We start from the raw sequence: 26,469 nt of genomic DNA, 5'->3' as shown, positions 1-26,469 counted from the left end.
CTGGGGGTGGGGGGGCACAGTGGGGAGTTAGCATCCTACAGTTAGCGGTGTTTGCTCCAGGGTCCTGAATGATGTGGCTTCTCTTAGGTCCTTGGGGCAGCAGCAGCCAGAGGGGCTCCTGTTCCCACCCAGCTGCCCCCCAGTTACAAGCCTGAGATTCGCCTCTCCGCCCGATCCATCCCCACCCCTTCCACCTGCCGGTGAGAAATAATGAGGCAGCAGCCTATAGAAAGGAGATCCAGGAGAGGAAAAAGAAACAAGTTTTATTTAAGCCCCAAACACTCGGCTAGAAAAACTGGAAAGGAAAGAGAGCGGAGAAGTGAGAAGAAAAAGGACATTAAAAAAGAGAGACAGAAAACACAGCAACCCTTTTCCATTTAGAAATTGTCAAGTTACACTGACAGAGGTCACAGAATATCCACAGAAGCCATCACTGCTACACCAACACAGGCCCTACGGGGTGGATGGGGCGGGGTGCGGAGGCGGGGCTCAGCCCCGGGGGGGCCCCACCTGGGCCCCCTCTCAGAGCCTTGGGCCCGGAGGCTCCTGGGGAAACAGCATATTGTGGAAGGGGCGGGAGAGGAACCCCCCATGCGAGTAACACAGCACAGTGGGCAGGGGCGGGGGGACCAGGTACAGGGATCCCCCCGACGTCTTAGTTTTCTCTTGGTCAAGCACACACTGATGGACGGAGCAGCGAGGCGCATGCAGCTGGGGGGCGGGGACGGGGGCAGTGACGTGCTGCGGGCTTTGGGAGGGCCGGGGGCTCTGGAGGGGCGCCAAAGCGAGGGCTGCAGGGTCGATGGAACACACACGCAGGCACTCCCACACGCCTGGGTCTACACAACTGTGCACACGCACACGCCCACACATACAGATCGCATGCATCTCCACGTACAGTCCTCTGTCGGCGCATATGTGGCCCGCACGCACACAAGCCACGCGCAGCCGCGCATGTCTGCGCGCGCGCGCACACACACACACACACACACACACACACACTACACACCTTCTCATGCACCAGCATGCAGGTGGGCGCGTGCTGAAGCCCCAGCAGGAAACATGCACCGAGTGCACACGCCTCCCCGCACACACGTTGTCTTAGCTCACACCTGTGCACACACACACACACACACAGGCTGCGCGCGACTGCACACAAACGCCTCTCAGCCCAGAAATGGGCAGGAACCAAAGGGAAAGAAAGATGCAAGTCCCACTGGGCGCTCCTTGAGTCGGTGGAGTGGGGCCCACAGCTCCCTCCGTCTGCCCCTCGTGGACGGACACCTCCTCCTCCCCCCACAAGGGGACATTCAACTCAGGACAAAGACGGTGGGGCACACATTCAGGTCACAGGGGCTCCGGGTGGGGGCAAGCGAAAAGTAGCAAGCAAAGAGTAATGGAGTGGAGGGAGGAGGGGGCACCACTCCCCCCGCCCCTCCCAGTCAGGGGGTCTCTGTACAGCCAAATCAAACCAAACCATTTCACTGGACCACGGAAGCCAGGCCGATGTGCCCATCCTCCAGCCCCCCTCCCCCGCCAAAACAGCGGCCAGGGAGGGAGCGCCGCGGTTTTCTTTTTTTTTTTTCTTTTTTAAATATTTATATATATTTATATTACGTATATTATATATATATATAATATGTAAATATATTTTTAAAACAATATAAAATGTTAAGACACTTCACTTAAATGTAAAGAGTTGCCTGCAATTAAAAGTAATTGCATCATTGATGAGGTCCTTTTTTTTTTTTTTTTCCTATTTTCCAAGGGTTTTTTTTTTTTTCCAGGAGGGATTTTTTTTTTCCTCTTCTTTTGTTATTTTTCAAAAAGGCCTGCTTGCCTTTGTACAAAAATGATCCAAAGCTAGAAAACAAGGATGAACCAACAAAAACGAAACAAAACAAAAAGAAAATGAAGAAACACAACCCCAGTCTCCCTTCCCTCCCCAGCCCTCAATGGCTCCCCAGGCTCTCCCCAAACACTGACCTTCCCGCCAGGCCCCAGGGACTAGGAGGGTCTGCCCCTTCAATGGCTCCTTCTTTCTGTGCTTATGCAGGGAGATTACTCCCCAGCCCTCCCCTGTGCTTACCCAGCTTTGTGCTCCAAATAGGAATCCTGCTCCCCAGGGGCCCTGCTCTATCTGCCTCCTCATCCCCCACCCGCATAACCCCCCTCCCCACCTGCTGGCCCCTCACTGTGCCCTCTGGGGGGCCTGGGGTTGAGAATCAAAATTTGTTCTTCATCCCCTTCTCAGGACTTTCTCAAAAGCCTCGTTGGCTCAAGACTGCAAGGCAGTCTTCCACAGGCCAGGTCTAGAGTAGCTGGCTGCCTGGTCAGGCCTCAGGGACCCTCAGGGATCTCACCGGGGGTCACCAGTTCCCCATTTAAAATTCATCTCACCCCCTTACCTGAAAACCCTCAAATCTCAAAGAGGATGGTTAAAGGTCAAGTTGCTTGACCTTTGGGTCAGAGCTGCCCTCACTGCCCCCCCCATCAGCCCCTCTCTGTCCCCCCCACTTCCCTCACCACCAGACCCTTCCCACCCTCCAGGCCCCCAAATCTAGTTTTCTAGGCCCTTCATTCTTGCCCACCCTACCCCCATTAAATAAGTTAATGTCATTTAAAGTGCTAAATTAGGAAACCAAAAGTACCAAATAGCCCTCCTCGGGGCTGCCCTCTTTTAGGGCAGTGATCCCAAGGTCAGGCTGGCCGCTCAACCCACCGCCACCCACAACCCACCGTCCAGAAGGGCCCGCTCCTTGCTCGGCACAGGCCAGGCGGCTCCTCACCACAAGAAGGGAGTCCCAGGAAGCCAACTCCTTTCCAGGACACACAGATTCAAAGGCCTCACGCCTGCCCCCAGCCCAACCACCCCCCAACCCTGGTCTCCTTCCGCAGCCTATCCATCTTGACTCCAGGCCCACAGAGGCATGAGCAGCAGGGAGCAGAGCAACAGAGTTCAGTCACGGCGAGGTGGGGCCGCTCCAGGCCCAGAGGCTCCCTGCCAGGCCGATAGCGAGGTTGCTCCAACGTCCAGAGTTTCCTCCAGGAAGGTTTCCGAGGAAGGGGAGGGGGTGTCTCGCCGCTCCAAGTCTCCGTGGCTCAGAGTTTGTTCGGAGTGCTCTCAGGAAAGGACCTTAGGGTTCAGGGGCCTTAGGACGGATGTGGGAGGAAGCGTGGGTGAAGAGAAAAGGGAAGGAGGATGACAGGAGATGGACCATTTGGGGACAGGAAAACATGGGAAGGTGGTGTGTTTTGGTTTTTAGTTTTACTGTTTCGCTTAAAAAAAAAAAAAAAGATAATTAAAAGTGAATCATTTAAAAAAACCAAAAACACCAACAAGAGATGGGTGTGGAGAGCTGAGGAGGGCCACACCTGTGGCAAACCCTTCAGAGGACTCAGAGAATAGGGTAGGGGTAGGGTAGAGATGAAGGGAAGAAGAGCAGGGAGAGAAATGGCGGGGGTGGGGGTGGGGGGGGTGGGGGGGCGGGAATCAGGCTGAGGTGGAGGTGGGAGGGGGCTTCTAGAAGGAGATGGAAGAATTCCTCGCCCCAAAGGAAGTCAATACAGGGATAGAGGTTCTGGAAGCCGAGGGCTTTTCTGAGACTGGGCTTGAGGTCTCATTTGACCCGCTCATCTCTTTAGATGGTTTAGTGGCCTGGAACAAAAACAGGGGTCAGGGGTCAGAGAGAGGCTGGGAGATCCTTCATGCTGGCCCCCGGCTAAAGTTTTAATGAAAAACCTCCACAAACCCAAGAGAAAATTAACTGCAAAAGAAGCCACAGGGGCATCTGGAGAGAGGGATCCCCTGAGATGGGGAGGAGGAGGCCACAGTCGGGGGGTGCAGAATGGGGTGGGGGAAGGGCATAGGGTTGGACCCAAAGGCTTAGGGACAGGGCTTACTGACAGGAAAGAGAGCAGGTAGAGGAGAGAAACCAGAGAAGCACAGGGAAGGCCACACCCAGGAAAGGTAGACAGGGAGATGGGAGTGGGGCGGACGAGGGAGGAAGAAGTGAGAGGTTAGCTGCCTCAGGGGTGCGGGGCGGAGAGTGGTCCCAGCTTGGAACAGGTGGGCTCTTAGTCTCAACTGGCCAGAAGCCCAGCCAGGGCCTCTTCTGACCTCTACAGGAGGCTGATCCTAAGCAGGAGGTCTTATGGGGACAATGTGGGGCAAGTTGACGCTCCCAGGGGAGCACTTCTCTAAAGAACCCCCCCCCCCAACCCCATTCCACCCCCAAGCTGGAGGAAAAGGCACTCACTGCATTCAGCCTCTGGCCCAAGGCAGGAAGCCCGACTGCATCCCCTACAAGGGTTCTCCCAGCTTCCAGCTGCTCCTTGTGGGTTGTGGGTAATGGTGGGTAATGAGGGAGGTCACTCCATGATGCGCCCCGCCCTCTCCCGGCAGCTCTGCTAGTTAGACATTAAGCCTCGCCTCCTCCCACCCTGGCTGACGCTCTGTGTGGCTAGATGGGTTCTGGATGTCTCCATGGGTCCAGAGCCACCTGCATCACCTTGGGAGGAGGGCATATAACAAATGCAGATTCCAGGGCCCTGCTTCCGAATCTCTCTCTGGCTCAGGCTCCGGAATCTGCATTTCGGGCAGGCACCCTAGGTGACCCTGCTGCACACTTCACTTTGAGTGTCACTGGGATGGGGCTACACAGATGGGGTTTACTATTCGCTGTCCCTCCTCCTCCCCTCCCCACCTTGCATAGCTACTAGTGGGATAACCAACGGATGGGTCTTGATAAAAAAAACAGAAAGGAAGGAAGGGGGAGGGCTGGAAACTGCGCTGCCGCCCATCCGGCCACCTCCCACAGTAGCTTCGGTCTGGGCAGGGTAGCCCCACATCCCACCACCCAGTGAGCCCCCCGCTGCTGGGTGGGCTCTATCACAGTGGGGAAGGCACACGGTGCCTCCTCCAGCAGCCAGCAAGGGTAACAACAAGGAGACCTCAGGCAGCCTGACCGGCTGACCATGAACTCGCCCTTGCTGTTGATGGCTCCCATGCCGTCTTCCACGCAGACAGTAATTCATCTGGGTTGCGCTCCTCACGCCTTCAGCGCAGTCTAGCTTTTCCCTTTATGAAAATTAAGGCAAGAATTTCCGCATTTGGGTCTTGTAACCCTTTCCCTTTCCTGTAGCTGTTCATTTATACTCACAGAGGCTCCAGGGCCACACGCACAAGATCCTAGGATTCACTGGGTCCTTTGCCCAAGGGGCCTGTGCCAGGCCTGTCTCCTGGTCTCGGGGGGTCCCAGTACTAGGACCCAGGGACAGCCTCATGCCTTCTTACTCCCACTCCCGGTCACTAGCCCTGGGCTCCGGGCCTGCCCCTCCTCTCCCAGCCTTTCCCATTCAGAGTTCTTGAACCCAAAGGCAGGCGGGGAGGCCCCTGCTTGTCTCCTCACATCTCACAGCGTCCCAAGCCACGCCGGCTGCTGATTCCCTCCTGGCCGTCCTCTTTGTTCTTGACCCATCTCTCTAGTTAAAAGCTTTTTCTCTTCCTCCCTTTTAGCTTTTGTCAAGAGGCCTGGTCTATTCTGAGCTTTGGTCTTTGGAACGCCTGCCTTCCAGCCCTGTGCCGCCACCTGACTCCTGCATTCGCTCGGGTGACACGTCCTCACCCAGGCGATGGCTGCTTTCTCCCCCAGCCGGCGCAAGGCCTTTCCACAGGAGCCGCGGCAGTGGTTAGTGGCCTGCGCGGACACGCACCCCTGCTCCTTCACGGAGACGCGGACGGCTTGGGGCTGCTCTGCGAGCACCTGTTTGCTCTCTCAGCTGCCTTCCCTCCCGGGAGACTGGCCACGGTGACACGTAAGGCACCCCTCCGGGAGTGGAAGGAACACATGCCCGTCGTGCCCCGTGCTGCTGTCACTTCACCTCACCCCACCAGCCCTGTCCCGTCACTCCCAACTACATCTGGAGAAGCAGGACGCTGTCACCTGCAACTTCCAGCCAGGGGAGACTGGGAAGATTAGCGGGACCTAGCCGGCTGAGCCCCGCACCCCTACCCTTCCTGCAGGTCAGCGTCTGGTAGGGGCTCGGCGTCCTTCCACACTGTGACACAGATCTTCGCACAGGGACAGGTCACCTTGTGTGAGGCAGACCTTGCTGGCGCCCATTCCAGGCCCTTCCCAGTGCCGCTTCCTCCGCTGCCCGCAAGCCCTCCTTCCAGACGAAATCCTGCCTGAATTAAGCCCTGGTCTATCAGGAGAGGTTGGCCTTTCCCCAGCCCAAGGGGGATAGGTCCCGAGCAATTCACCCAATTCGAGCAATTCTGTTCTCCTTGCTAGTAACTGATTCAGGAACGGCAATGGGAAGACAGGGAAGGTGTTAGGAATTTCTGGGAAAGGTTCTCCTGCTTGTGACCGGGTCTGTGGGCCTGTGACCCCCCAGGGGAATGAAGGCAGCCATGCAGGGGGGCGGGTAGGATGACCGGTCAGCAGGACCCTCTTAGGAAATGCCCCAGGGGTGCAATAGATTTGCTAGCCACAGTAGAAGAGGAGGGATCCATGGTTTCCCATCTGCAGGCCCGGATGCTGGCCCCCCTGGGAACCTGGCCACCATCCTTCCTGTGGATCTCAAGTATGACCTCCATGGGCTTTCTCAATGGTTTCCCCTGATGTCTCTGTAGTATACAGCACTGCTGCAGCCGCATCTCGGAACCCTCCCTCCCTCCCCTCTCCGCTCCTATTTTGGTGTCTCTGGTCCTGGCACTTTTATTCTCCTTCCCCTCGTCCTGGTCAAAGGCAGCTCTGAGCCCCAAGTGTTAGAACTCCGTGGTGAGAGAACGGCCTCTGCCCAGCCCTCGGCTCTGACAAGTGTACAAACGGACAATGACGGGGACTGTCCTTCATAAGGCCCTTGGGGGCTTTCCCAGTTCCTTCCCACACCTGGTATGATGTGATCTCAGAAACCTGCTGCTGCGCTTTTGTCTCCGTTTTATAGATGAAGGAAGAGCCAGCAGAAGGCAGAGGACTTTGACCAAGTTCCAGCCTGAGCTAATGGGAGTGCGGTCCAGGCCCGGAGGACAGAGGGCCAGGTGACCCAGAGTGGCTGGAGCAAACTGAGAGTGTGGGGCACCAGGAGAACCAGGATGAAGGAACCCAGGATGGTCACAGAAGTGCCCTGGGCAGCAGGGGAAGGACTTCTGATTTTCTCAGCTGGCAGGGAGCAGCGGGCCTGGGTTCGAAGTTGGGGTTATGACATCATCAAAATCTGTGATTAACAAACACCTGTCCCCAGCCCGCATTTCTGGGAAAATACGTTAGAGGTGACAGAAGTGACAGGGAGACCCTAGAAGGACATGCATTTAGGTAATGAGCCATAGGATGATTTTTATCCCGGCTTCTTTAAGAAATGTCCATGGGGGGGCGCCTGGGTGGCTCAGTGGGTTAAAGCCTCTGCCTTCGGCTCAGGTCATGATCCTGGGGCTCTGTGCATCAGGCTCTCTGCTCAGCGGGGAGCCTGCTTCCCCCACCTCTCTTTACTGCCTCTCTGCCTACTTGTGATCTTTGTCTGTCAAATAAATAAATAAAATCTTTAAAAAAAAAAAAAAAAGAAATGTCCATGGAGAACATCTATTACTTTGTTAGGGAGAAGGTGCTTGGTAATGAAGGGCTAACCGAAAGGAAAATCGGGAGGCAAGGACAGGCCTGTGGCCCTGGCGGGGAGACAGCTGATTACCTACAGTAGGTGGTGAGGGAGGTTCCCCAGTGTGGGAGGGTGCCCCGGGTAGGGGTGGGTGACATTTTCTCAGGGGCAGGCTTGCGTTCAGAACAGAGCCCCGGGCAGGGACAGATGGCACCTGGTGCCCCAGGAGAGGAGTGTGTGGTATGAAAAGCAAAGAGGCCCAGGAGGGCGCAGGGCCCAGCGAGGTGAGGAGGCGTGCAAAGGACAGACACCCAGCAAGGAGTCAGGGGAGGTCAGGGTGAGGGCTGGCCACGGAGGAGAGGAATGGAGGGCCTACACAGCACCCCTGTGAGCATGTGTGTGTGCAAGTGTGTGTGGGAGGGCGGCTGCGGGGGGGGGGGATGGGGAGGAGGGCTAGCCCGATACCGGGAGGGAGGAGGGAAGGCCGAGTGGGCTGGGGACTGAATGGAGGGGAGGGCATGGAGGCCACAGAGGTAACAGAAGAGCCGGAGAGAGGCTCTGGGTGCCCCAGGCTGGGGAGTCGGGGGGAGAGATGGCAGAGCAGATACAGCTGAGGAGGCTGAAGGCAAGGTGTGTGTGTGTTGAGGGGGGATCAGGTAGTCTGGACACCAATCCATGCTGCATGACCATAGGTAAAGCCTCAGTTTCCCCCTCTACTGCGTGGGGATCAGAAGGACCTTCCTCAGAGCGATGTGGTGAACCGGGAACGAGAGGATGTATGTGTCTGGCTCAGGGAGCACCCCACGCGCAGCAGCTGCTGTTCTGGACACGAAGGATGGACACAGGACGAGGGGAACTCAGGCACTGTGCAGGCAGGATGAGGAGCTGAGGGTGCGATTTGCGCGGTGTGTCTGGGGACCCATGAGGAAATTGGTGGGCCAGCAGGGAGCTGGGGAGGAGAGCTGGTCAGGGGTGGGTGGGGCCAGGATGGCCCATCTCCACTGGTCCCTCCAGGGAACCAGCAGCCCAGGGCTGTCACAGGGCCATGGGGTGGGAAGTGCTTTGTGATTCCCCAGTCCTGTCCTGGTTCTGATGCCACCTTGCTGTGTGCCCTCGGGAAGCCCCTTTCCTTCTCGGAGCTGTCCCCTCATCTGTAAAGAAAGGAGCCTGACTTGCGATCACTAATTTCCTGCCTTGGAGCCTAGAACCTTCTTCAGGTCACAGCATCTGGACATTTCATGGTACCCACTCCCACCCCAGCACCCATGACAGGCCTGGCACATAGGAGCTGCTAAGAAACACTTACTGAACCAAATGAGTGCACATACGTTCTCTCTTGGTATCTAGGCCCAGGGACCACCCCGGACTTTCTGACCAGGCCACATAGTGGATCACAGGACAGAAACACTCAAGGGTGGGGTTGTCCATTCTACACTGGCCCCAAGCTGGCTGACTACATCTGACAGAGGGCACAGCACCCCTGCCTCCCCACTGAGGGGTCCATGGTACTTCTCCCTCTCCCCATTGAGAACAGTGGAAGCGACCAAAGCCCAAACACTGAAAAGCAGATGCAAAACTGGTTTCTCCCTCAGGTGGGAGATAGCCTGAGAGCCAAGAGGGAAGGCTGATGATAGTGGGGTCTCTCGCCTCCCCCAAGTCCCCCTTCCACCCCGTGTCTGGGAGCTGAGAGCAGTGGAAGGAAGCAGAGCAGAGGCAGTAAGACAAAGGGACATCGAAGCCCCCTCCCACACCCCCGGCCAGGGTGGGATGAGTCTGCTGGCTCCCCCTCCTCCAGGAGCTGTTGTGGAGAGGGTCTTCTCCACCAGGTGAGGGTCTCCAGAAAGGGGAGTGGCCTGATTGAAAATATATATTCTAAATGAGATGCAGGGTGCTAAGGGTTAGCAGGAGGAGGGAAAAGTGGCTCAGGGGACCAGTGGGGCCGTCCCGGGAGGAAGGAGGTCTCTGGGCGGCTGGCATGGGGGTGGCCACAGGAGTGCCAACAAGGAGACGCCGGGCACGCAGCCCACACAGCCCGAGCACACGTTCCCGCAGAGGAAGGGGAGGGGCCAGGAGGAGCCAAGCCCCGCCCCCACGGGGCCACGCCTACCTGCTGCTGAGCCTGGATCCTCATGTACTCTGCCCTCTGCTTGCCATGCTTGCCCTTGTCGGGGCTGCCCGCCTGGCCCTGCACTGCTTTCAGCCGAGAGGCCCCCGGAGTCACCACCTTCATGGGCGGCACGCTGCCACCACCGCTCTGCAGGAAAAGGAACAGGGTGGGGGTTGGACGTGGGATCACACAAAAATTCTAGGCCCTGGGTTGGGGTATCTGGGGCTTGAACCGCCTGGGTGGGTCCTTTGAGACCTGGAGACCCTCAGACCTCCCTGCCTCCATATCCTTGCCCAGGACGCAGGTCCACTCCCCAAGGCCAGGGTTCAGGCCTCCCTGCAGAAGAGGGGGCAGGGGCTCCCCAGCCATGTTCCCAGCAGCTCCCCAGCCAGAGCTTGGGTTTCCTTGAGCCGCCCAGGGCAGCAGGCACCCTCCTGAGGGAGCCACTTCTGAAGTGAAAGTCACTGCCATCACCCCTCCTCCTGGCAAGGGACCCTTTTCTGGGTGTCCAAGAGCAAGCCTGAGATTTGCAGGGGGGATCTCTGTGATGGCAGACGGAGTGGGACCCATACCTTCCTCTGAAAGGGAGGGTGTGGGGGGAAGTCTCCCTAGAGATGGACAAGTCCAGCTCCTCTGAACCATCCCAGGTACCACCCTACCCAGGACGACGCTGGGGGTTCAGAGGCGCAGACAGAGAAACCACAGAGGCACAGAGAGTCAGACAGGAGAGGGGGAAGGGAACGCGGGGATGGAAAAGGAGGAGAGAACTTTATTTGTTGGTTTATAGATACAGAGCAGAGGGGAGAGGACCTGGTCCCTGCCAGGGTTGCTTGGGCCGATCCCTGGGTAGGCCGGCTTCCCAGCCTCCCGGGGGCTCTGCCTGCAAACCCCACCCGGCGCAGGGCTCCCAGGAGGCTGGCGGGAACTGAGAAAAGGCCAGTGGGAGGAGGAGGCTGGCGTGATGCTCCTGCAGCCCCCCACTCCCTCCAGCTCTGAGGACCAAGAGATCAGAGCATGAAGGCAGGAGGAGAGGCTAAGGGAGGAGGCAGCCACCTGGGGACCGGGTGGCAGGGATCGGGCGCTGCTCGGGGGCCCCACGGCAAGGGCAGTGCCCATCTGGCTCAGGGCGGCTTCTAGCTCCCGGAGAGTCTCCTCCAGGCTGTCCATCCGCTGGGTGGGGGCGCCTCTCACTGTGCAGCCTAGACCTGCAGCAGGCTGGCCCCTGGGCTCCCCACTGCCGGCTTGGGCATCCTGTCTGGTGTCCTCGGGGGTCTTCTCAGGCTGGGTGTCAGCAATAGAGAGCTCCTGAGTCCCGTCAAGGGCTGGTCCCCAAGGGCAGGGGGCCTCAGCTCCTCCTTCCACTGGGCTGCAGCTCTCTATCCCCCATCTCTTCAGAGCTGTCCCTTCCTTCTCAGGTGCCAAGGGGCTCCTGGGCTGGGAAGCCTTGGCCACAACCTCTGGCAGGGCCCGGGCACCATCGCAGCCTCTCCCACTGCCAGCCAGGGTCCGGGGGCGCGGGGTGGGAGTTGTCCTGGGACCAACTTCCTCAGGCCTGGCCTCTGGTGGGGAGGGAGGGTTGGGGGTACACTCTGTCAAGATGATCCGGGGGACACAAAAGGCCCTGGGGCTTGGGGCAGCCTGCGGGGAGAAGAGAGATGAGGGAGAGTCTGATTCCTGCAGACCGAATGCCCTGAGCGGAGATGGGAAGTTAGACGCGGGTGAGCCCAGCCCCTTCCTGCACCAATGGAGAAACCGAGGCAGGGGAGGGCGGTGACTGAGTTTACTCAGCAAATCAGAGACAAAGCTGGGGCTAGAACTCAGGGCTCTTCCTACCCCCCACACCGGGCCCCCACTTTCTGGCAGAGACGCTGTTTTCCCCAGAAGCACAGACACCGGTCTGCCTCTCACTGCTTGTGTTAAACTCTGGGAGCAGGCCCACGGGCACTGCCAGGAGTGTGGCCACCTGTGCAAGGAGGTCACAATAGCATGGAGATGGTGGAGAATTCAGTGCGCTCACGTGTTCCTGGGCTTAGAACAGCGCCCCGCCCATTGTGAGCACGCGACCGATATTAGCTCTTTTTGTCAAATGGACCTGAGCAGTCTCTGGCCTCAGAGGCTGGGGCTGTTGTGCTCTTCTCAGGCCAGAGAGATCCAGGCCCCTCAGCCCCTACTTCTGGAGCTTTCCCAAGGACTTCACAGCCACAAGGGGCAGGGCTCATGTCCCTCGGCTGCACACACACTGTGCAAAGCTAGAGGACTGCTTCTGTGTGAGCAACCCCTGCTCCGGCTTTGGGGAGGTGGGGGGCCACTCACTACCCCCCAACTTGAGTGAATTCTGGTCTCATTCAGACCAGCAAAGCCCTGTGCCAGGCACCATCATATCTGTCTTCATCTTGAGTCCTTACTATAACCCACGACACGGCAAGCGCTCCTGTAGTCCCCACTTGACAGATGAGGAAATCAAGGGTGGGCGTCACGTGATTCTCCCAAGGTCACTTACCCACAACTAGCTAGTGACAGAGCTAGGATTTGAACCCAGGCAGTCTGACTCCAAGCCCTCTTTCCACTAAAAGAGCCATGAGGGGATATTGTGGGGGGGGGCAGCAGGACCTCCAGCCCCCCCCTCCCAAGGGTCCCCACCCAGCCCTGACACCTGCTTACCTGGATGGAGGTGGAGGGTGCAGACTGGGAAAGCAGAGAGGCGACCCACGCCTGCCCGGCTCCATGGCCCGATGGCATCTCAGGATGTAGAGGGTAAGCTGACCCGAAAGGCCGGCAGAGGGGCTCTGCCCACTGGACCCCCTCAAGACTGGCTGGCTCCCAAAGGCCAGACAGCGGCAGGGGCTCGGTGCAGTGGGCCAAATTGCCAAGGGCACGGCCAGTCCAGGGGGCACCCCTTGTGCACCGCTTATCCCCAGACGGCTCCTTGGACTGCTCTATGCCCATCCTTCGCCCAGCAGACGGTGTTGTCCACCTATCTGCTCCCCCAGCCAAGGAGTCAAAGCACCACAAGCCTCAAGCCAGACCAGAAATGAGGTGGCGGCCAGCACAGAGCTCATGGTGGGCTAAAGAGAACCAGCCAAGGTGGTGAGCATATGTATGGGGGAGGCTGCCCTCCTCAGAGCAGAGGCTCTCCTGCCCCAAACTGCCTGGGAAGAGGGAGAGATTTCCAGACCACCACCCCCAGATCCCCCTCCCTGAGTGCAGTCCCCTCAGGGTGCAGACAGCAGGTCCAATCCAACATTCCCAAGAAAAGATAAGGAGAAAATAAGTGCAGCAGGACAGCAGCAAGGACTGAAGTTAGAGAGAAGGAAGAACTTCCCAACACTGAAAGAAAGAACCAGCAGCCAAGGAAGGGCATGACTTTCTTCTACTCCAAGTTCCCTGACCACTGGGGCCATGGGAGAGAAGAGGGCTGTAAATGAGACTTTGGGGTGTCCTGGCCCCCAGCGCAAGGCATACATTCTAGTCTTAGAGCCCCACCAGGCCCTGGTGGTGGAGGAGGGCATTGGGGAGAGCAGGGACTAGACAAGGGCTCAGGACGAAGTCAGATTTTGAGTTGGACCTAAATCATGTAGCGAGCAGGATCCAAGCTCCAATTTTGGACCAAGACAAAACCTAGGCTCTGGGTCAGACGTAAACTCTGGCTGCAGCTTGGAACAAAATACCCAACTCAGAATGGAGCCTGTAAGAAAAATGCAGCCGGGGCAGGTGTGGGGGGAGGGTAGTTGCTGCCAAGTATCAGACTGCTAGAGCTGTGGAGGGGGCAGGAAAGTTCTGCATCTGTCCTTGGAGCTGGGGAGGGGTGAGTCCAGGCAGGGGAGGCTGTGGTGGTGGCGGGACTCAGGGAGGTGACTGGCGTGTTAGCAGGTTAGCGTGAGAGGTGAGGAGAGGAAGGTGTGGAGGCACAGGCAGAAGAGAGCCGTGAGAGGTGGGGGGCAGCCCGTTACCTTCCATGTGGGGCCCTGGGCTGAGCCCCCAGGGGGCCCCAGGTCCTGGGGTGCCAGCAAGGTGGGGATCGGCTGGCGGCGGGGCGTGGGGGGGAGGGAAGACACTGAGCTTCTCTCAAACACCTGGGGAGCAGAAGGTGGGGGCAGGTTTGGAGAAGGCGGCACAGGGAGGACAGGGCTGCTGGCCTATGGCCCGCAGGGAGGGACCGCAGCCTTACTCCTTGGCCCCTCACCGTGCTCACTGGCCACTCTCCCCTCCATCTTGTCTCCTCCTCCGGAAGCCTAGGTGGTCAGGGTCTCCAGCCCCCTGGGGAGGGGGCTGAAAACTCTTGAGTATGGGTGACTTACAGCACGGGGCGGGGGGCTCAAAGTACTTGGGGATCAGGGTGTTAAAGCACTCTGTTCTCAGAACATTCAGGGATGGGTGTGCCAGAGCCTAGGAGGTCTCAGGGCTGTTGTGGGGGTCTCAGAGACTGCAATAAAAAAGCACTCAACCCTGCAGAGAGGGACTTTAGACCCCCTCCCCCCATTTTACAGTGGCAGAGAAATCGAGGCAAGGACAGGTTCCCCTACAGGCCAGCCCTCAGCAGGAGCCCAGGAGCCCAGTCACCCCCTCCCCCTCCCTCCCTGGGGTCAGCTTAGTGGAGAAAGGGACAGGCCTGACTGAGGACTGGGGGACCAGGCAAGCCCCTGACCCACCTCTAGCTCCGCGATGATGCGGTCCTCATCATCCTCATCTTTGATGGCAGAGGCTATGATGGGCGGCGTGGAGGCGGGGCGGGCCACCTCGGACACGGTTCGGCGCAGCTTCACCTGGGGCTTCTGCACCTCCAGCTCCTCAGACTCCGCCTTCTGCAAGACCCAGTCCTTCCCATCAAGGCAAGGCTCTGCCCCCCTCCAGCACCAGCTCACCTCCTAGGCCCCATCAGGGCCAGACCACTTCCTGCCCCAGCTCCTCATCGGCCCTGCCAGGCGGCCCCCTTTCCAGGGCAAAGCCCAAGCCAGAGGCAGAGTCGCCCTTGGCCGCCAGCCCCCTTCTTTCCTTCCGTCCCAGAGGATCTTCACAGGTCACCGCGGGTATCCCACAGCTCCCGGTGAGGTTGGTACCTTGATGAAGGCTGAGTCCTTCTTGCTGGTGACCACCACCTCTCCCGTGCGGGTGGTGGTGAGGCCGTGGGAGGAAGGGAAGCTCCGGCGGGGCGGGGGCGGTGGGGGCGACTTGGAGGGCTTCTCCGTGCGGTACCGAGGCACTGTCAGCTCATCTGTGGGCAGCCAAGGAGCTGGGCATCAGGGGACCTTTAATCTTGGAGTCCGGGCACCCAGGGGGGGATCCCTGCTTCCTCCTCCAGGCAGGAGGGGAGGGGAAGGCTCAGGAAGAAGACACAGGCCCCTCCTCCTTCTCTCTCACCTCCCCACAGGCCGGGCACCCCTTTTAGTGTACTCAAAGTGCGGTCTACCGGGCCACGGATGAGCTGACCAGCAGCCCCAGCAGCACCCGAGAGCTTGTTAGAAATGCAGAAGCTCAGGCCTCCCCAAGCTGCAGAACCAGAATCCACATTCTGACGGATCTCTGGTGATTTCACGCACACATCCACGTTTGAGAAGCGTGCCCGAATACATCCCTTTCTCCCCTGCCTTTCAGCTGCGGCTCCGCACCTGTCTTCCTCTCTTCTCCAGCAAGAGATGGGGGGTTACACTTGTGACAGTCGGACACCACCCAACCAGGCTCTTCCTGCCCCTGTTTCCTTGGGGGGGTGCAGTTTCCAGGGCAACCTACAGAAAAGTCACTCAAACCCCACACTCCTCTGCCTTAGAGCCTCCATGGCTCCCCATGACCTCAAACCATGTCCATGCTCCTTGGCCCAATACCTTCCACGACTGCCAACCTTTCAGTCTCTGCTTGCTCCTTCCTGGCCGGAACCCCGTTCAGCAACATGGACTCACCCCTCCAGGCATTTGCACCCCCTTCCCTCTCCCTGAAATGCCTTCTCTCACTGGCCAGGGAAAGGCCTACTTGTTTTCAAGATGCCCAGGGGAAGTGCCGTGCAGTGGGAAGCCCTCCCTGCCCTCCCGGGTCATCCTGTAGGGCTATGCCCCACTCCTGCAGTTAGCACCGCATCCTGTGTCTGGTTCACACGCTGAGCGGGGCCCGGGACAGATTCCTTGACTACACTGAGCCTTAAGTGTCCTCATCTGTGAAATGGGAATAATTACTGTAGCCGCCCCTGGGGCTGCAGCAGAAGTATCAGGATTATTATATAGAAAGCATCTGGGGGCGCCTGCGTGGCTCAGTGGGTTAAAGCCTCTGCCTTCAGCTCAGGTCATGATCTCAGGGTCCTGGGATCGAGCCCCACATCGGGCTCTCTGCTCGGCGGGGAGCTTGCTCCACCCCTCCTCTGCCTGCCTCTCCACCTGCTTGTGATGTCTGTCTGTCAAATAAATAAATAAATAAATTTTAAAAAAGAAAGAAAGCATCTGGGATGGTTCCTGTCACATAATACATGCTTGATAAGCAAAAATGCTAGTAGTGCACCCCTTCTAAATTTTAATCTCCTTGAAAACAGGCAGTGTCTTTTCTCTTTATCGCCAGCACCCAGCACCCAGTAGGTGCTTGACAAATACAGAGAACAGGAATACATAAATAAAGGAATGATGACTGTTATTTCTGGTCAGATTTCTGCCTCCCCTGTGTGCTCGCAGCTTGGGGTTGCGGGGGGCGGGGCACAAAATCCACGTCCACGAGGACCAGCACCACTCTGGTCTCCGGGCCGCTTGGGTCAGAGAACACGCTTGGTCACAACGTGCAGGCGGTGGCTCTAGGCCCGGACTCGCTCCTCCTCCCTGTGTGGGCCTCTCAGCCACAGTCAGGGTGGTTGGTGGGAAGATCCCCAGATGGAGTCCAGCTCCGCCCTGTCCTCTGGGTCTCCCTACAGCAGCTAAGGGTCAGAGGGCTGAGGTCCCAGCACCTCCCCTCTCTGGTCGTCTGACTCCAGAGATTCTCACACCTGGGTGCCTCCCCCAACAACCTGAGAGTTCCTGAAGATGGGGCTCCCCTCCCCTGGGCTCTTCACCAGTCCCCTACCCACCCCCATACCTGAGCCCCTCCTTCCACTGGGCTCCGTCCGAGGGGCTGCCTTTTGGCCGTGGGGGGCCTTGGGGGGCTTGTGGTCAGGGGTGGGGGCCAGGCCTGGGTGGGCCTTGCTCGCACAGTCCAGGTCAGGGATGGCCTTCAGCAGCTCTGCCTGGGTCTCCTCCAGCAGCCGGTTGATGTCCTTGGCGCTGTACTGGGTCAGAGCGGCCCGCTTCTCCTCCCAGTCCCGCTCGGCAGCCTGGAGAGGAGGAGCAGGAGTCAGCCCTGAAGCAGGGGCTCCAGCCCCTTCCCCCAGCCACACATGCCAGGAAGGGAGAAGGAAGTCTGGTCCAGCCCCCAGGGGACCCTCAGACTTCTTGAGCATCCTATGCTTTCCCTGTCAGTCCGGAATGCCACCACCATTATATACTACTCTCTTGATAATACTTAGCCCTGTTTTGGAACATTCTATTCTGTTTCATTGACCACATAGTCTATTCTTAGACCTACACCACACTGCCTTGATTGTTATCATTTTATAAAATGTTCTTCTGTCTGGCAGAACTCATGCCATCATCAGTGTGTCTCTCAGACTTCCTCCTCCCCCAGGAAAGAGTACCCACTTGTTGGCACCTCCGTCTTGCGCGGCGGGAAGAATATGTGGGCCGAGCTCATGCACCCCACCCCGGTCCCGGCCCTCACACCTCAACAGACACGGCCTTGTCCACACTTCTCTTGCCAGCAGCATCCAGGCCTTTGGTGGGGTTGCCCCCCTTGGGCGTAGGAGGGGCTCCCTCGGCTGGCCCACTCAGCTCGTGGAGGTTCAGTGGAGGACTGGGGGGTGGCATTTCGAAGTCCAAGCTCTTGTTGAAGTCCGTCTCAGCAGTCACCTTCTTGGGAGACTGATTCAGGAGACTGTTGGGGGGTGGCCACACACCCTCGTCCACTTGCCTGGGGTAGGGAGAGTTGGGAGTCGCTGTGAGGCCCGTGGCTAGTGGCCCCATGCAAGGGAAGCCTGGCCTGGGGGAGGCAGGGTGTGAGGAGGGCCCTGGGATCTCACAGGCCTGATGGAGGGACCTGGGGAGGATTGAGCACATCCAGCATAAGAGAGAGCTGAGCCTACACCATGCCAGGGTCACAGGTCAGAGTGGAGGTACAGATCCATTGGTTATGTCAGTGACCTCTAGAGGAGTCAGGGTAAGGGGTTGGGCTGATCTAGCGAACTGTGCCCGGGTATGTGACCTCCAGGGAAATGGAAAGTCGGAGATAGGTCAGAAAGGGAAAGACCTGCGGATCTGGGCCAGCATGTCCGTGACCCCACGACAGCGCTTGAGGAGCCCATCCAGGCGCTGTGGCTCCTCCTTCAGGAACTTCACGGCCTCCACCTCCACACGCAGTACCACCCGCATCTTGCTCTGCAGGCCTGGGAAGTGAGCTGGGGGGGCCAGAAAGAGTGAGCTGGGGAGAGAGCAGCTCCAAGGACAGGGAGGAGGGGCCGCAGGGAGGGCAGGGCCTGGGAGTGGGGGTGGGGTGGCAGCAGGGACTCCTGCCTGGGACCACATGCCACACTCTCATGTCCTCGCCTCTGGGCTCACCCTTGAGCTCGGTCAGCGTCTCCCCGAGCTGCTTCAGCACCAGTGCCTTCTCCTCCAGCTCTGGGCCTGGCACCAGCCGGTGGTTGTGGGATACATCCCGCTGGATCTTCTCCACCGATTTCTCCAGGTCACTGCAACCAGAGAGAGATCCTCTGAGCCCCTCTGGCCCCAGCCCAGCACCCTGAAATTGACCAAATGGCAAGAAAGCAGGCCACAAGTCAGATCAAAATTCAAAGCCATCCACCAGGCTACATGCCTAAATGAAATCAGAAATGCCAAACCCCTAGGGGTGCCTGGGTGGCTCAGTGGGTTGGGCCTCTGCCTTCCACTGGGGTCATGATCTCAGGGTCCTGGGATCGAGCCCCGCATCGGGCTTTCTGCTCGGCAGGGAGCCTGCTTCTGCCTCTCTCTATCTCTCTGCCTGCCTCTCTGCCTACTTGTGATCTCTCTCTCTGTCAAATAAATAAAAAATAAATCTTAAAAAAAAAAAAAAAAAAGAAAAGAAATGCCAAACCCCAGAGATGAGACTTCAGATGAGTTCCCAAATAGGTGTCCTGGGTACACCTCCCATCCCTGCTTCCCTTACCCCCCACCCACCCCCAGCATCGTCCAAGTTCTGGTCTTTAGCAACATCAACCCAAATTTCTCTCCCAATAACTTGAATCCTCTGGTTCTCATTCTGCCAAGGAAGCAGCAGCGACCCTAGCGGCCTTTCTGAGAACTGCAGGCACCTGCACGTGCTGTGAGCTCTCCTCTTGAAGCGGGGCATAGCCGTGTCAGGCTACCTTTTCTCAAATATTCAGACAGTCAGCTTCTTTCCTTGAGGACAAAACTGCTTTCAACTGTCAGAGGGTTTAGCTGAGCTTGTGCCGTTTTAAACTCCACATCTTTCTAAAATGTAAGTCACACCAAGTCATTCCCCATTGTTGAACCCTACATGGATCCCCTCATCCTGAGGCTAAACTCCAAGCAAAGAAGGGCATGAGGGAAATAGGTGAAAAGTAGGCTCTCCAGTTAGACAGATCCAAATTCCAATATCAGCTCTGCCTCTCCCAGAAGAGAGATCTTGGACAATTTACATACTGTGTCCGGACTGCAACCTCCTTGTGCAAAAAATGGAAGTGGAAGAGTTATCACCACTAGGGGCCATTGTGAAGATTAAATGAGCTAATGCTGGGGCACCTGGATGGCTCAGGTGGTTAAAAAGTTAAGCGTCTGCCTTTGGCTCAGGTCATGGTCCCAGGCATCAGGCTCCCTACTCAGCAGGGAGCCTGCTTCTCCCTCTCCTTCTGCCCCTGCTCATGCTCGCTCTCTCTCACACGCACACAAATAAATAAATAAAATCTTTAAAAATTAAATAAATGAGCCAATGAAGATGGGAAAAGGGTGGCAAAGGGCCAGTCCCTGGGGGCTTCTCTTAATTTTCCTCCAGCCACATCCCCTGTCCTCATCCAGCTTGCTTCTATTTAGAACCGTCCACAACTTCTCCAAGGTCCTTGTATGTGCTGCTCTCTCTGGGACTTTATAATGCCATTTCCTCTGCCTAGAACACTCCGTTCACACATTCACACTCACACACAGGCACACATACCTGCACATGTGTGACTAAGACCCACTCTTCCCTCCGGTCTCAATGGGAACTGCTCCCCCATTTCCTACACTTGAGGTTAGGGGTCTGCTTCCTGCCTCACAAACCCTCAGAGCTCTTGCAAGCTGGGCTGTGTAGCTCCTGGCAGGCAGGGACCGTGTCTTCTGGATTCGTCTCCAAGCGCCAGCCCCTGGCCTGGTGCCTGGAGCAGAGTAAATGTCTGGTAAATAATTCTGGAATGAATGGGTAAGTGAAAGAAGGAACTGCTGCCCAGGTAGGTCATATCAGTTCTGTGATGGGAGTCACTGACATTTCTGACCCACATGCAAGACTTTACACACACCCTTGTCACATCCCATCTGCTGGAGTTCAGCTCAACAACCCAGGTGGGAACTTTTGAATCATAGTTCTACCACCCAACAGATTTGCTCCCCCTCAAAGCGCTGTGTCACTAGCAAATCTTATCAGCATGCCTATACATCTTCATCCAACTAGTGGATGAAAAGACAGACCACATTGGAGCAAGGACAAGATCCTGTGACTCAGCACTGCCAGCTGAAGCACTCTCTTGTGCTGAGCGCTTACTGTATGCCAGGTGCCACGGGCAGCCCTCCACCTTCATTACCTTATTTAATCCTCACCAAAAATCCTGGGCATGGAAGCCATTATTACCTCCGGTTTACACACAGACAGGAGCTCAAACACCAGACTACATTTCCCAGCCTCCCTTGCGCTTAGAAAAGGCTACGGCTCAGGTCCAGCCAATGAGATGGGAGTTGAAGGGGGACATGCTGCCTCCAGGCTATCCCATAAAGGCTTCCCACAGAAGCTCCTCCATGCTCCTTTCCCCTTCCTATGGGGTGAAAGGCAATGACCCTGTGAATGATCTCGGAAGGCCCATATTGAAGATGGTCAAACCTCTGGGTCCCTGAAGGACTCCATGGAGGAGGGTCATTCCATTAACCCACCCAGTACTGGTCTATGAGAAAAAAAAGATGTGTCCATTACTTTTGAACCATTATAGAATTTGTTATAGCAGTTACCCTAACACAATTATCTTTTGTATTAAAAAAAAAAAAAAAGACTCAGGGAGATGAAGTGGGTTGTTGAAGGTTATACAACTATTTTGTGGCAAAGCAGAATCTTACTCATGTTGACTTATGCCATTGGATCATGCCATCCCTGTCCCTGCTCCACCAGGCAGGAAAGAACCACTGATCTTCCCTGCTGTGTGTGTGGGACGGGCTGGCTCAGGGTGTGCCGGTTTTGTAAAATAGTCACTCCCTAACATCACTCTGTGGGGGAAGAGACCCTCATTTAAAGGAGGACTCAGGTAAGCTATCAGGAGGATACAACACTGCAACTCCCGGGCAGAAGTTGCGAGGTCCTCCTCCAGCTCAATTAGCACTTCGATTTTCTGATCATGAAACCTGCCAAAGTTTTGGGAGGGCTGATTTGGACAAGTTCTGCAAATGAGCCCCAGACTGGTCTAAGTTTAGACACCATTAGAAGAAAGTGGCTGGGCTTTCCCTGACCCAGGTTCAGTCCTGGAGGGGTGGAGAGCTCCGGGTCAGGACAGAGCCAGCTCTATAATTCCTGGGCCTCAATAAAAAATGAATTTTGCCCCTAGTTAAAAAGTTATTAAGAATTTCAAGATGACAACAGCAGAGGAGGGGGCCATGAGGAGTGTGGGGCCCTGTGTAGCTGTGCAGTTAGCGGGCCGACAAAGCCCATGCTGGCTTAGTCCAGGTTAGGCACCAGAGGCCAGAAGGTCTCAAGTCAGCAGAGGGTACCCCCTCAGGGTAATGTCTAGACAGAGCTCAAGTGCTTGGCTACAAAAACAGGTTAGAGAGCCACATTGAATGAAGCATGGAATTGGCCCTACCTTCCAGCAAGATGCCAGGGCAAGAAGAAGGAACGGTGCAAAGCAGAGTAAGCACAACCCTATAGGCGCTACAGCTAGAGTAAGGGTAAGGATGGGTCTTCTGGTCAACCTAGCGTCCAGGGATGCTATGGGAGCTGGCAGGGCCAGGGCGGATGCCACCTCAGGGCTGATGACCCTCCCCAAAAGGCAAGAACCCCCTTCAAAGTTCACGGAGAATCCTACCCGAAGCAATGGATTGGCCCCCAAGCTCTCTCTCAAGTGAGCAGCTTGAGCAAGGGGTTTGATAACAGGACAGAGGGTAGGGAGTCTATGTGCTCCCAGAGAACTGAGGCCCCCAAGAGGCAGAGGACCAGAGGCTCCAATGACAGAAGCTTAAATCTGTCCTTTTATCTCTTCTGCCTCTGTACTTTTATATTTTCTTTTATTTTCCTTTAATGTCTCAGTAAAGTTCCCTTTAAAAATCTCAACCCAGCTCCTCTGTGCCGAGTGAAAAGGATAGGCAAGGAGAGGACAGAAAAGTTGGGTAAATGGAATTCTCTGGGTGGGGTGGAGGGTGAGAGCTGCCAGTCTACTTGGAGATCTGACTGAGGTTGTCACTAAGCTTTCACACCTGAAATGATGGTATGGCTGCCACCAGCTTATTTCCAAATGAGATTGGCCCTTACTTCATCTCAGCCACAAGGGGTCATGGGAATCTCGAAGTACACAGGCTGTGTGGGCTCAAGACTGAGAAGTAGGGACCCTTCTCTAGGAGCCCCTTGCAAGCTGGGCTTCTCCGAGAAGCCTCTCCTGGCTCCCCAAGTCACTGGCCAGTAGAACCCAAGCAAGTTCTTTCCCTGGAAAGAACCGCAAAAATCTCAATACTGGGTACAGATAAGGGAGCTGAAATGCAGAGGAGGGCAAAAACTGCCCAGATCACATGATCTCTGGATGCTGGAGCTAGACCTCGGGTCCCTTTGTGCCCTGGGCCACCAAGAGGGAGGCCAGAGAAAGGAGTAGATCCCAGTGACTGACAAGAGAAGGCTGCTGTGGGGCGGGGGGAGCTCACTCAGTGGATGGACAGCAAAAGGCAGCTTCTCCCTTCCACAGTGCCAGACAATGGGATCTTGGCCAGACAGCCATTTGCTAAATTTGGATCAGAGGACTGTCTCCTGTTAACCCTTCCAAGTCTAAGCATTTGGGAGCTGGTGTTCTCCATTCCTCACTCTCTCTGAAAAAGCAAGAGCCTTGTTTCAGCAGCACCAGGACGGAAGGAAGGTTTCCCTTGGTAATGCCTGGTCTCAGAGATCAGGGAACTGGAGTGGTGGCAGTCGCGGCTACCCAAGGGTCACTCTGTACAGGTCATAGGGCAGAAGGAAAGCAGACAGAGGACAGGGTGGAATCCTGCAGCTGCCACATGAAAGTAAGGTTTCAGGTCAGGAAGAAGCCAGACTGTGGACCGTGAGGAAGCAAAAACATAGCAAAAGCAGGGCATCGAGCCAGAAAAAAAAAAAAAAAAAAGAAAAAGAAAGAAAGAAAGCGAAGAAATCAGGAATTGTGCCAGATGGTCAAAGGTTTGTGGGTCACAGAGAAATCAAGCCACAGAGGAGAAGGAAATCAGGCTTCAGAGCAGACCTGTGATTCAGAAGGAAGGGAGCTGCGCCTCCCAGGGAAACCAGGTTGCCGCCCAGGCCGCACCCCCAGCCCTCCCCCCTCCCCAAGCCTCACTTGAGCTGCTGGGTAATGAGCTCCTCGTCGTTGAGATAGCGCAGCCGCTCCTCCTCCACCAGGGTGCGCTGCCGCTGCAGCGGGTCCTCCTGCCGCCGCGCTGCCTCCGACACGCGCATGCTCAGCTCCGCCTCCGTGCCCTTCAGCAGCGCGCGCAGCGACTCCAGGTTTTGTAGCTGCGGGACGCAGAGGGACCCATGGACAGGGGTGGGCGGGGATGGAGGTGCTCAGCAGGGGAAGAGCTGGGGGGAGGCGGGCAGAGGAGAGCCCGACGCTGGGCGGGCTCCACAGAAAAAGCGGCCGCTGCGCTGCGGCCGTGAGCAGCAGTGAAAGGGCGGGACGGGGGAAGCAGAGGCCCAGGGTTAAATTCTGGGGAAGAATAGAGGCAGGAGAGCGGCACGGGGACAGTGGAGGGAGAAGTGCTAGCTACACTGGGGCATGCAGAACGTGCGGCTGCGTGGCTGTGGCCGTGAGCAGCAGCGAAGGGCTGTGATGGAAAGGGGCGGAGGATAAGGTTGCGGGCTGGGGAAATACAGAGGCAGGAGAACCGGGTGGGCATGTTTGGGGGCAGGAGGTAGCCGTATGTAGGGCCGTGATGACCGTGCGGCTGCATGGCTGTGGCTTCATCAAAGACTCGAGCTCTGGGATTTGATAGAGCTTCCGTGGCTGGCGCAAGATTAACTTAACGCTCGAACCCAGTTCTAAGGTCGAGTTGGGGCAATGACGGGGGTGGGTGAGATCTTATCCGCTGCCCAGATGGCAACTCTCTGCCCCCTCTCCAGCCTGTCTCTGCTCATTAGTCTCACCTGACGGGCCCCAAGGCCCACTCGAGGAGCGGGCACAGCGATGCCAGGCTCCTGACTGGTGGGACCATCTGCCAGGCGGGGCAGAGCGGGGAAGACTGTGCGGACTGGGGTAGGGGTAGCGGAGAGGATCTACGCGGAGGGCTTCCGCCCGAGAGGGGAGGGGAGAAAGAATGCTGGGCAGAAAGGAATTGGGATTGCCCTGAGGGAAACCGACAGGTGGAGGGGGCACAGTGGGGTGGACTGGGGCTCCAGGAGAACGTGATTATTCAGGGAAGGGGAAAGTGAGAGCAGTGAGGGGAACAAGGGCGAGCGGTGATTCAGCGAGCAAGCAGGAGCTCAAGGCAGGGTAATGGGAGAAAGGGTTCGCAGAGGGCCTTGGGAACCGCAAGGGATTCCGATGAGGGCGTAGGGGATGGGACGAGACTTGTGGGGAGGGGGTTCGGCACGAGTGGGTGGGGTCTATCGGGGAGGGGCTTGAAGGGATGGGGCACGGGGCAAGGCGCCAGTACCTGGAGCTTTCGCAATTGCTGAAGTTGGCTGCGCAGATCACTGGTGCTGTTCTGCAGGCCACGCAAGTGCAGTTGCATCTGCAAACGGCTGATGGCCGTGGGCTGCCCCGCAGGAGTGCTGCCTGCTGAGGGCGGGGGAGCGCCGGACACTGGGGTGGCCCCGCTGCTCCGGCTGCCGGACCCGCAGGCTGCAGACAGGGACCACGAGGATGGGAGAAAGGCAACAAACCTTGAGCCTGCAAGGGGCCAGGACAAGGTCCCTCCCACCCGTGATCCTCACAGTAGCCAGAGAAGCACGTGGCTCTGACTCCCTGACCCAGCTCGTGGGTCAGCCCTTCTGTGGGGAGCAAAGCACCAGGACAAAGCCATCTTGGGCTAAGGTCACTGCTCATTGATCCACTGAAGCCCAGGGATGTAGCTGATGGTTTAATTCCCACTTTGTGGATTAGGAATCTGAGGCTCAGAGAGGGCAAGTACCTGTGGGGGAGGGTCAAGGGGCCACTCACGTGCTGAGGGGGTGCCTGCTCCATTGGAGCCTTCAATCTTCTCGCTGTGGCACAGGGAAAAGATGGCCATCAGAGGGTCCAGGCTGACCCCAAACCGTCAAAGCTGAGTGAGACTTTAATGTAATCTCCTCCAGTCCCCTGATGTCAGGATGGAGTCCCAGAGAAGGAAAAGGGCTCACCCAGAGTCACACACTGAGACATTGGCAGAGCTGGGCTCAGCGCTGCTGCTGCCTACTTTCCCTTCCTCTTGCCCCAGCCATAAGCCCTGGCAATGGTGCTGAAAGAAGAACCTTACCTAGGGGTCTCAGGCTCCGAGCCTCGTAGTAGGGCACTCTGTACCAGGCCTGTGAGACTGGCAATCTGCTTCTCCATGGCCTCCATGCGCTCCCTGGGGAGGATGGTGGCTTTGAGCAACCCCTTCTCTGGGCTTGGGGTCCCTCTTGCCCAGCCCCTCATTCTTGAGATTGATAATCAGAGGAAATACTATTCCCTCCCCAGCCACCAGCACACAGACAATTCAAAGGGCCCCAATGCCAAAGGTTCAAGCCCACAGTCCCCCACCCAACATTGGTAAGGCCCCTTTTCCCTCTTGCCAGCCCCATCTCTCATTACTGGCTCTCTAATGGGCCCCACCGAGGCCTCTCTGTGCCTCTGCACATATTTTCCCCCTTCCTGGGCATGCCCTCCTCCCGACCTCTTCCTGAAGCCATTCCAGAGCCCCAGCAGCTTTAAAGAGTCCCTCCTCCCACACCACCTACACACCCTCCCAAGGGAAGTGCAAGTAATTTTTAGTGTGTCACCCCCACTAGACAAGGCAGGAACCAGGTTTGCCCAATTCAGCATCCACAGTGCCCAGTGCCCTGCCTGGCACACAGCCACAAGACAGCTGTGTGAATGTGAATTGCTTCTGCTCGTCTCTCAGCAGCACTGCCTGAGGACAGAAGGGATAGGTCAATGCTCTGGGTACCCTCTCCAGCCCTGCACCCTTAGGATGGAGCTGAATAATGCGTAAGGGTTCCCCAGCTTGGAGGCTACCTAAGGGAATGTGCCTCTCTCCCCGTCCCTATTTCTTAGCAGCACGCCCTCCCCAGTGGACTTCAGCTGACTGTGCTGGACAGCTCTCATGGCTGCAAACTGAGCAGGAAAAGTG

General features: G+C 57.2%; 1 protein-coding gene across 23 annotated transcripts in view; it reads right to left on the bottom strand.

Annotated features, from left to right (window-relative positions):
• Positions 1–237: 237 nt before the first annotated feature.
• The window catches only part of SRCIN1 (SRC kinase signaling inhibitor 1), a 68,507-nt gene continuing 42,275 nt past the window's right edge, over positions 238–26,469 (bottom strand). For 13 of the 23 annotated variants that reach the window (XM_045070051.1, XM_045070049.1, XM_045070050.1 and 10 more), the window contains 16 exons: positions 25,615–25,707; positions 25,320–25,363; positions 24,814–25,001; positions 23,499–23,674; positions 18,319–18,449; positions 18,011–18,158; positions 17,428–17,674; positions 16,748–16,982; positions 15,310–15,426; positions 14,761–14,915; positions 14,353–14,505; positions 13,654–13,776; positions 10,757–11,341; positions 9,704–9,850; positions 4,260–4,334; positions 238–3,658 (listed from right to left, as the gene is read on the bottom strand). In XM_045070051.1, coding sequence (XP_044925986.1) covers positions 3,524–3,658; positions 4,260–4,334; positions 9,704–9,850; positions 10,757–11,341; positions 13,654–13,776; positions 14,353–14,505; positions 14,761–14,915; positions 15,310–15,426; positions 16,748–16,982; positions 17,428–17,674; positions 18,011–18,158; positions 18,319–18,449; positions 23,499–23,674; positions 24,814–25,001; positions 25,320–25,363; positions 25,615–25,707 — 2,752 coding nt within the window. In that variant the 3' untranslated portion in view covers positions 238–3,523. Of the gene's footprint in view, positions 3,659–4,259; positions 4,335–9,703; positions 9,851–10,756; positions 11,342–12,364; positions 13,777–14,352; positions 14,506–14,760; positions 14,916–15,309; positions 15,427–16,747; positions 16,983–17,427; positions 17,675–18,010; positions 18,159–18,318; positions 18,450–23,498; positions 23,675–24,813; positions 25,002–25,319; positions 25,364–25,614; positions 25,708–26,469 lie in introns of those variants that run through there. The other 10 variants (XM_013062639.2, XM_045070057.1, XM_013062640.2 and 7 more) reach the window with 8 other exon arrangements.

Source organism: Mustela putorius, unplaced genomic scaffold (genome assembly GCF_011764305.1).
Source record: "Mustela putorius furo isolate JIRA1106 unplaced genomic scaffold, ASM1176430v1.1 tig00003962_pilon_pilon_pilon, whole genome shotgun sequence".
Taxonomy (NCBI): domain Eukaryota; kingdom Metazoa; phylum Chordata; class Mammalia; order Carnivora; family Mustelidae; genus Mustela; species Mustela putorius.
Note: the sequence above shows the minus strand (reverse complement) of the source record. Positions and strands in the feature narration are given on the sequence as shown.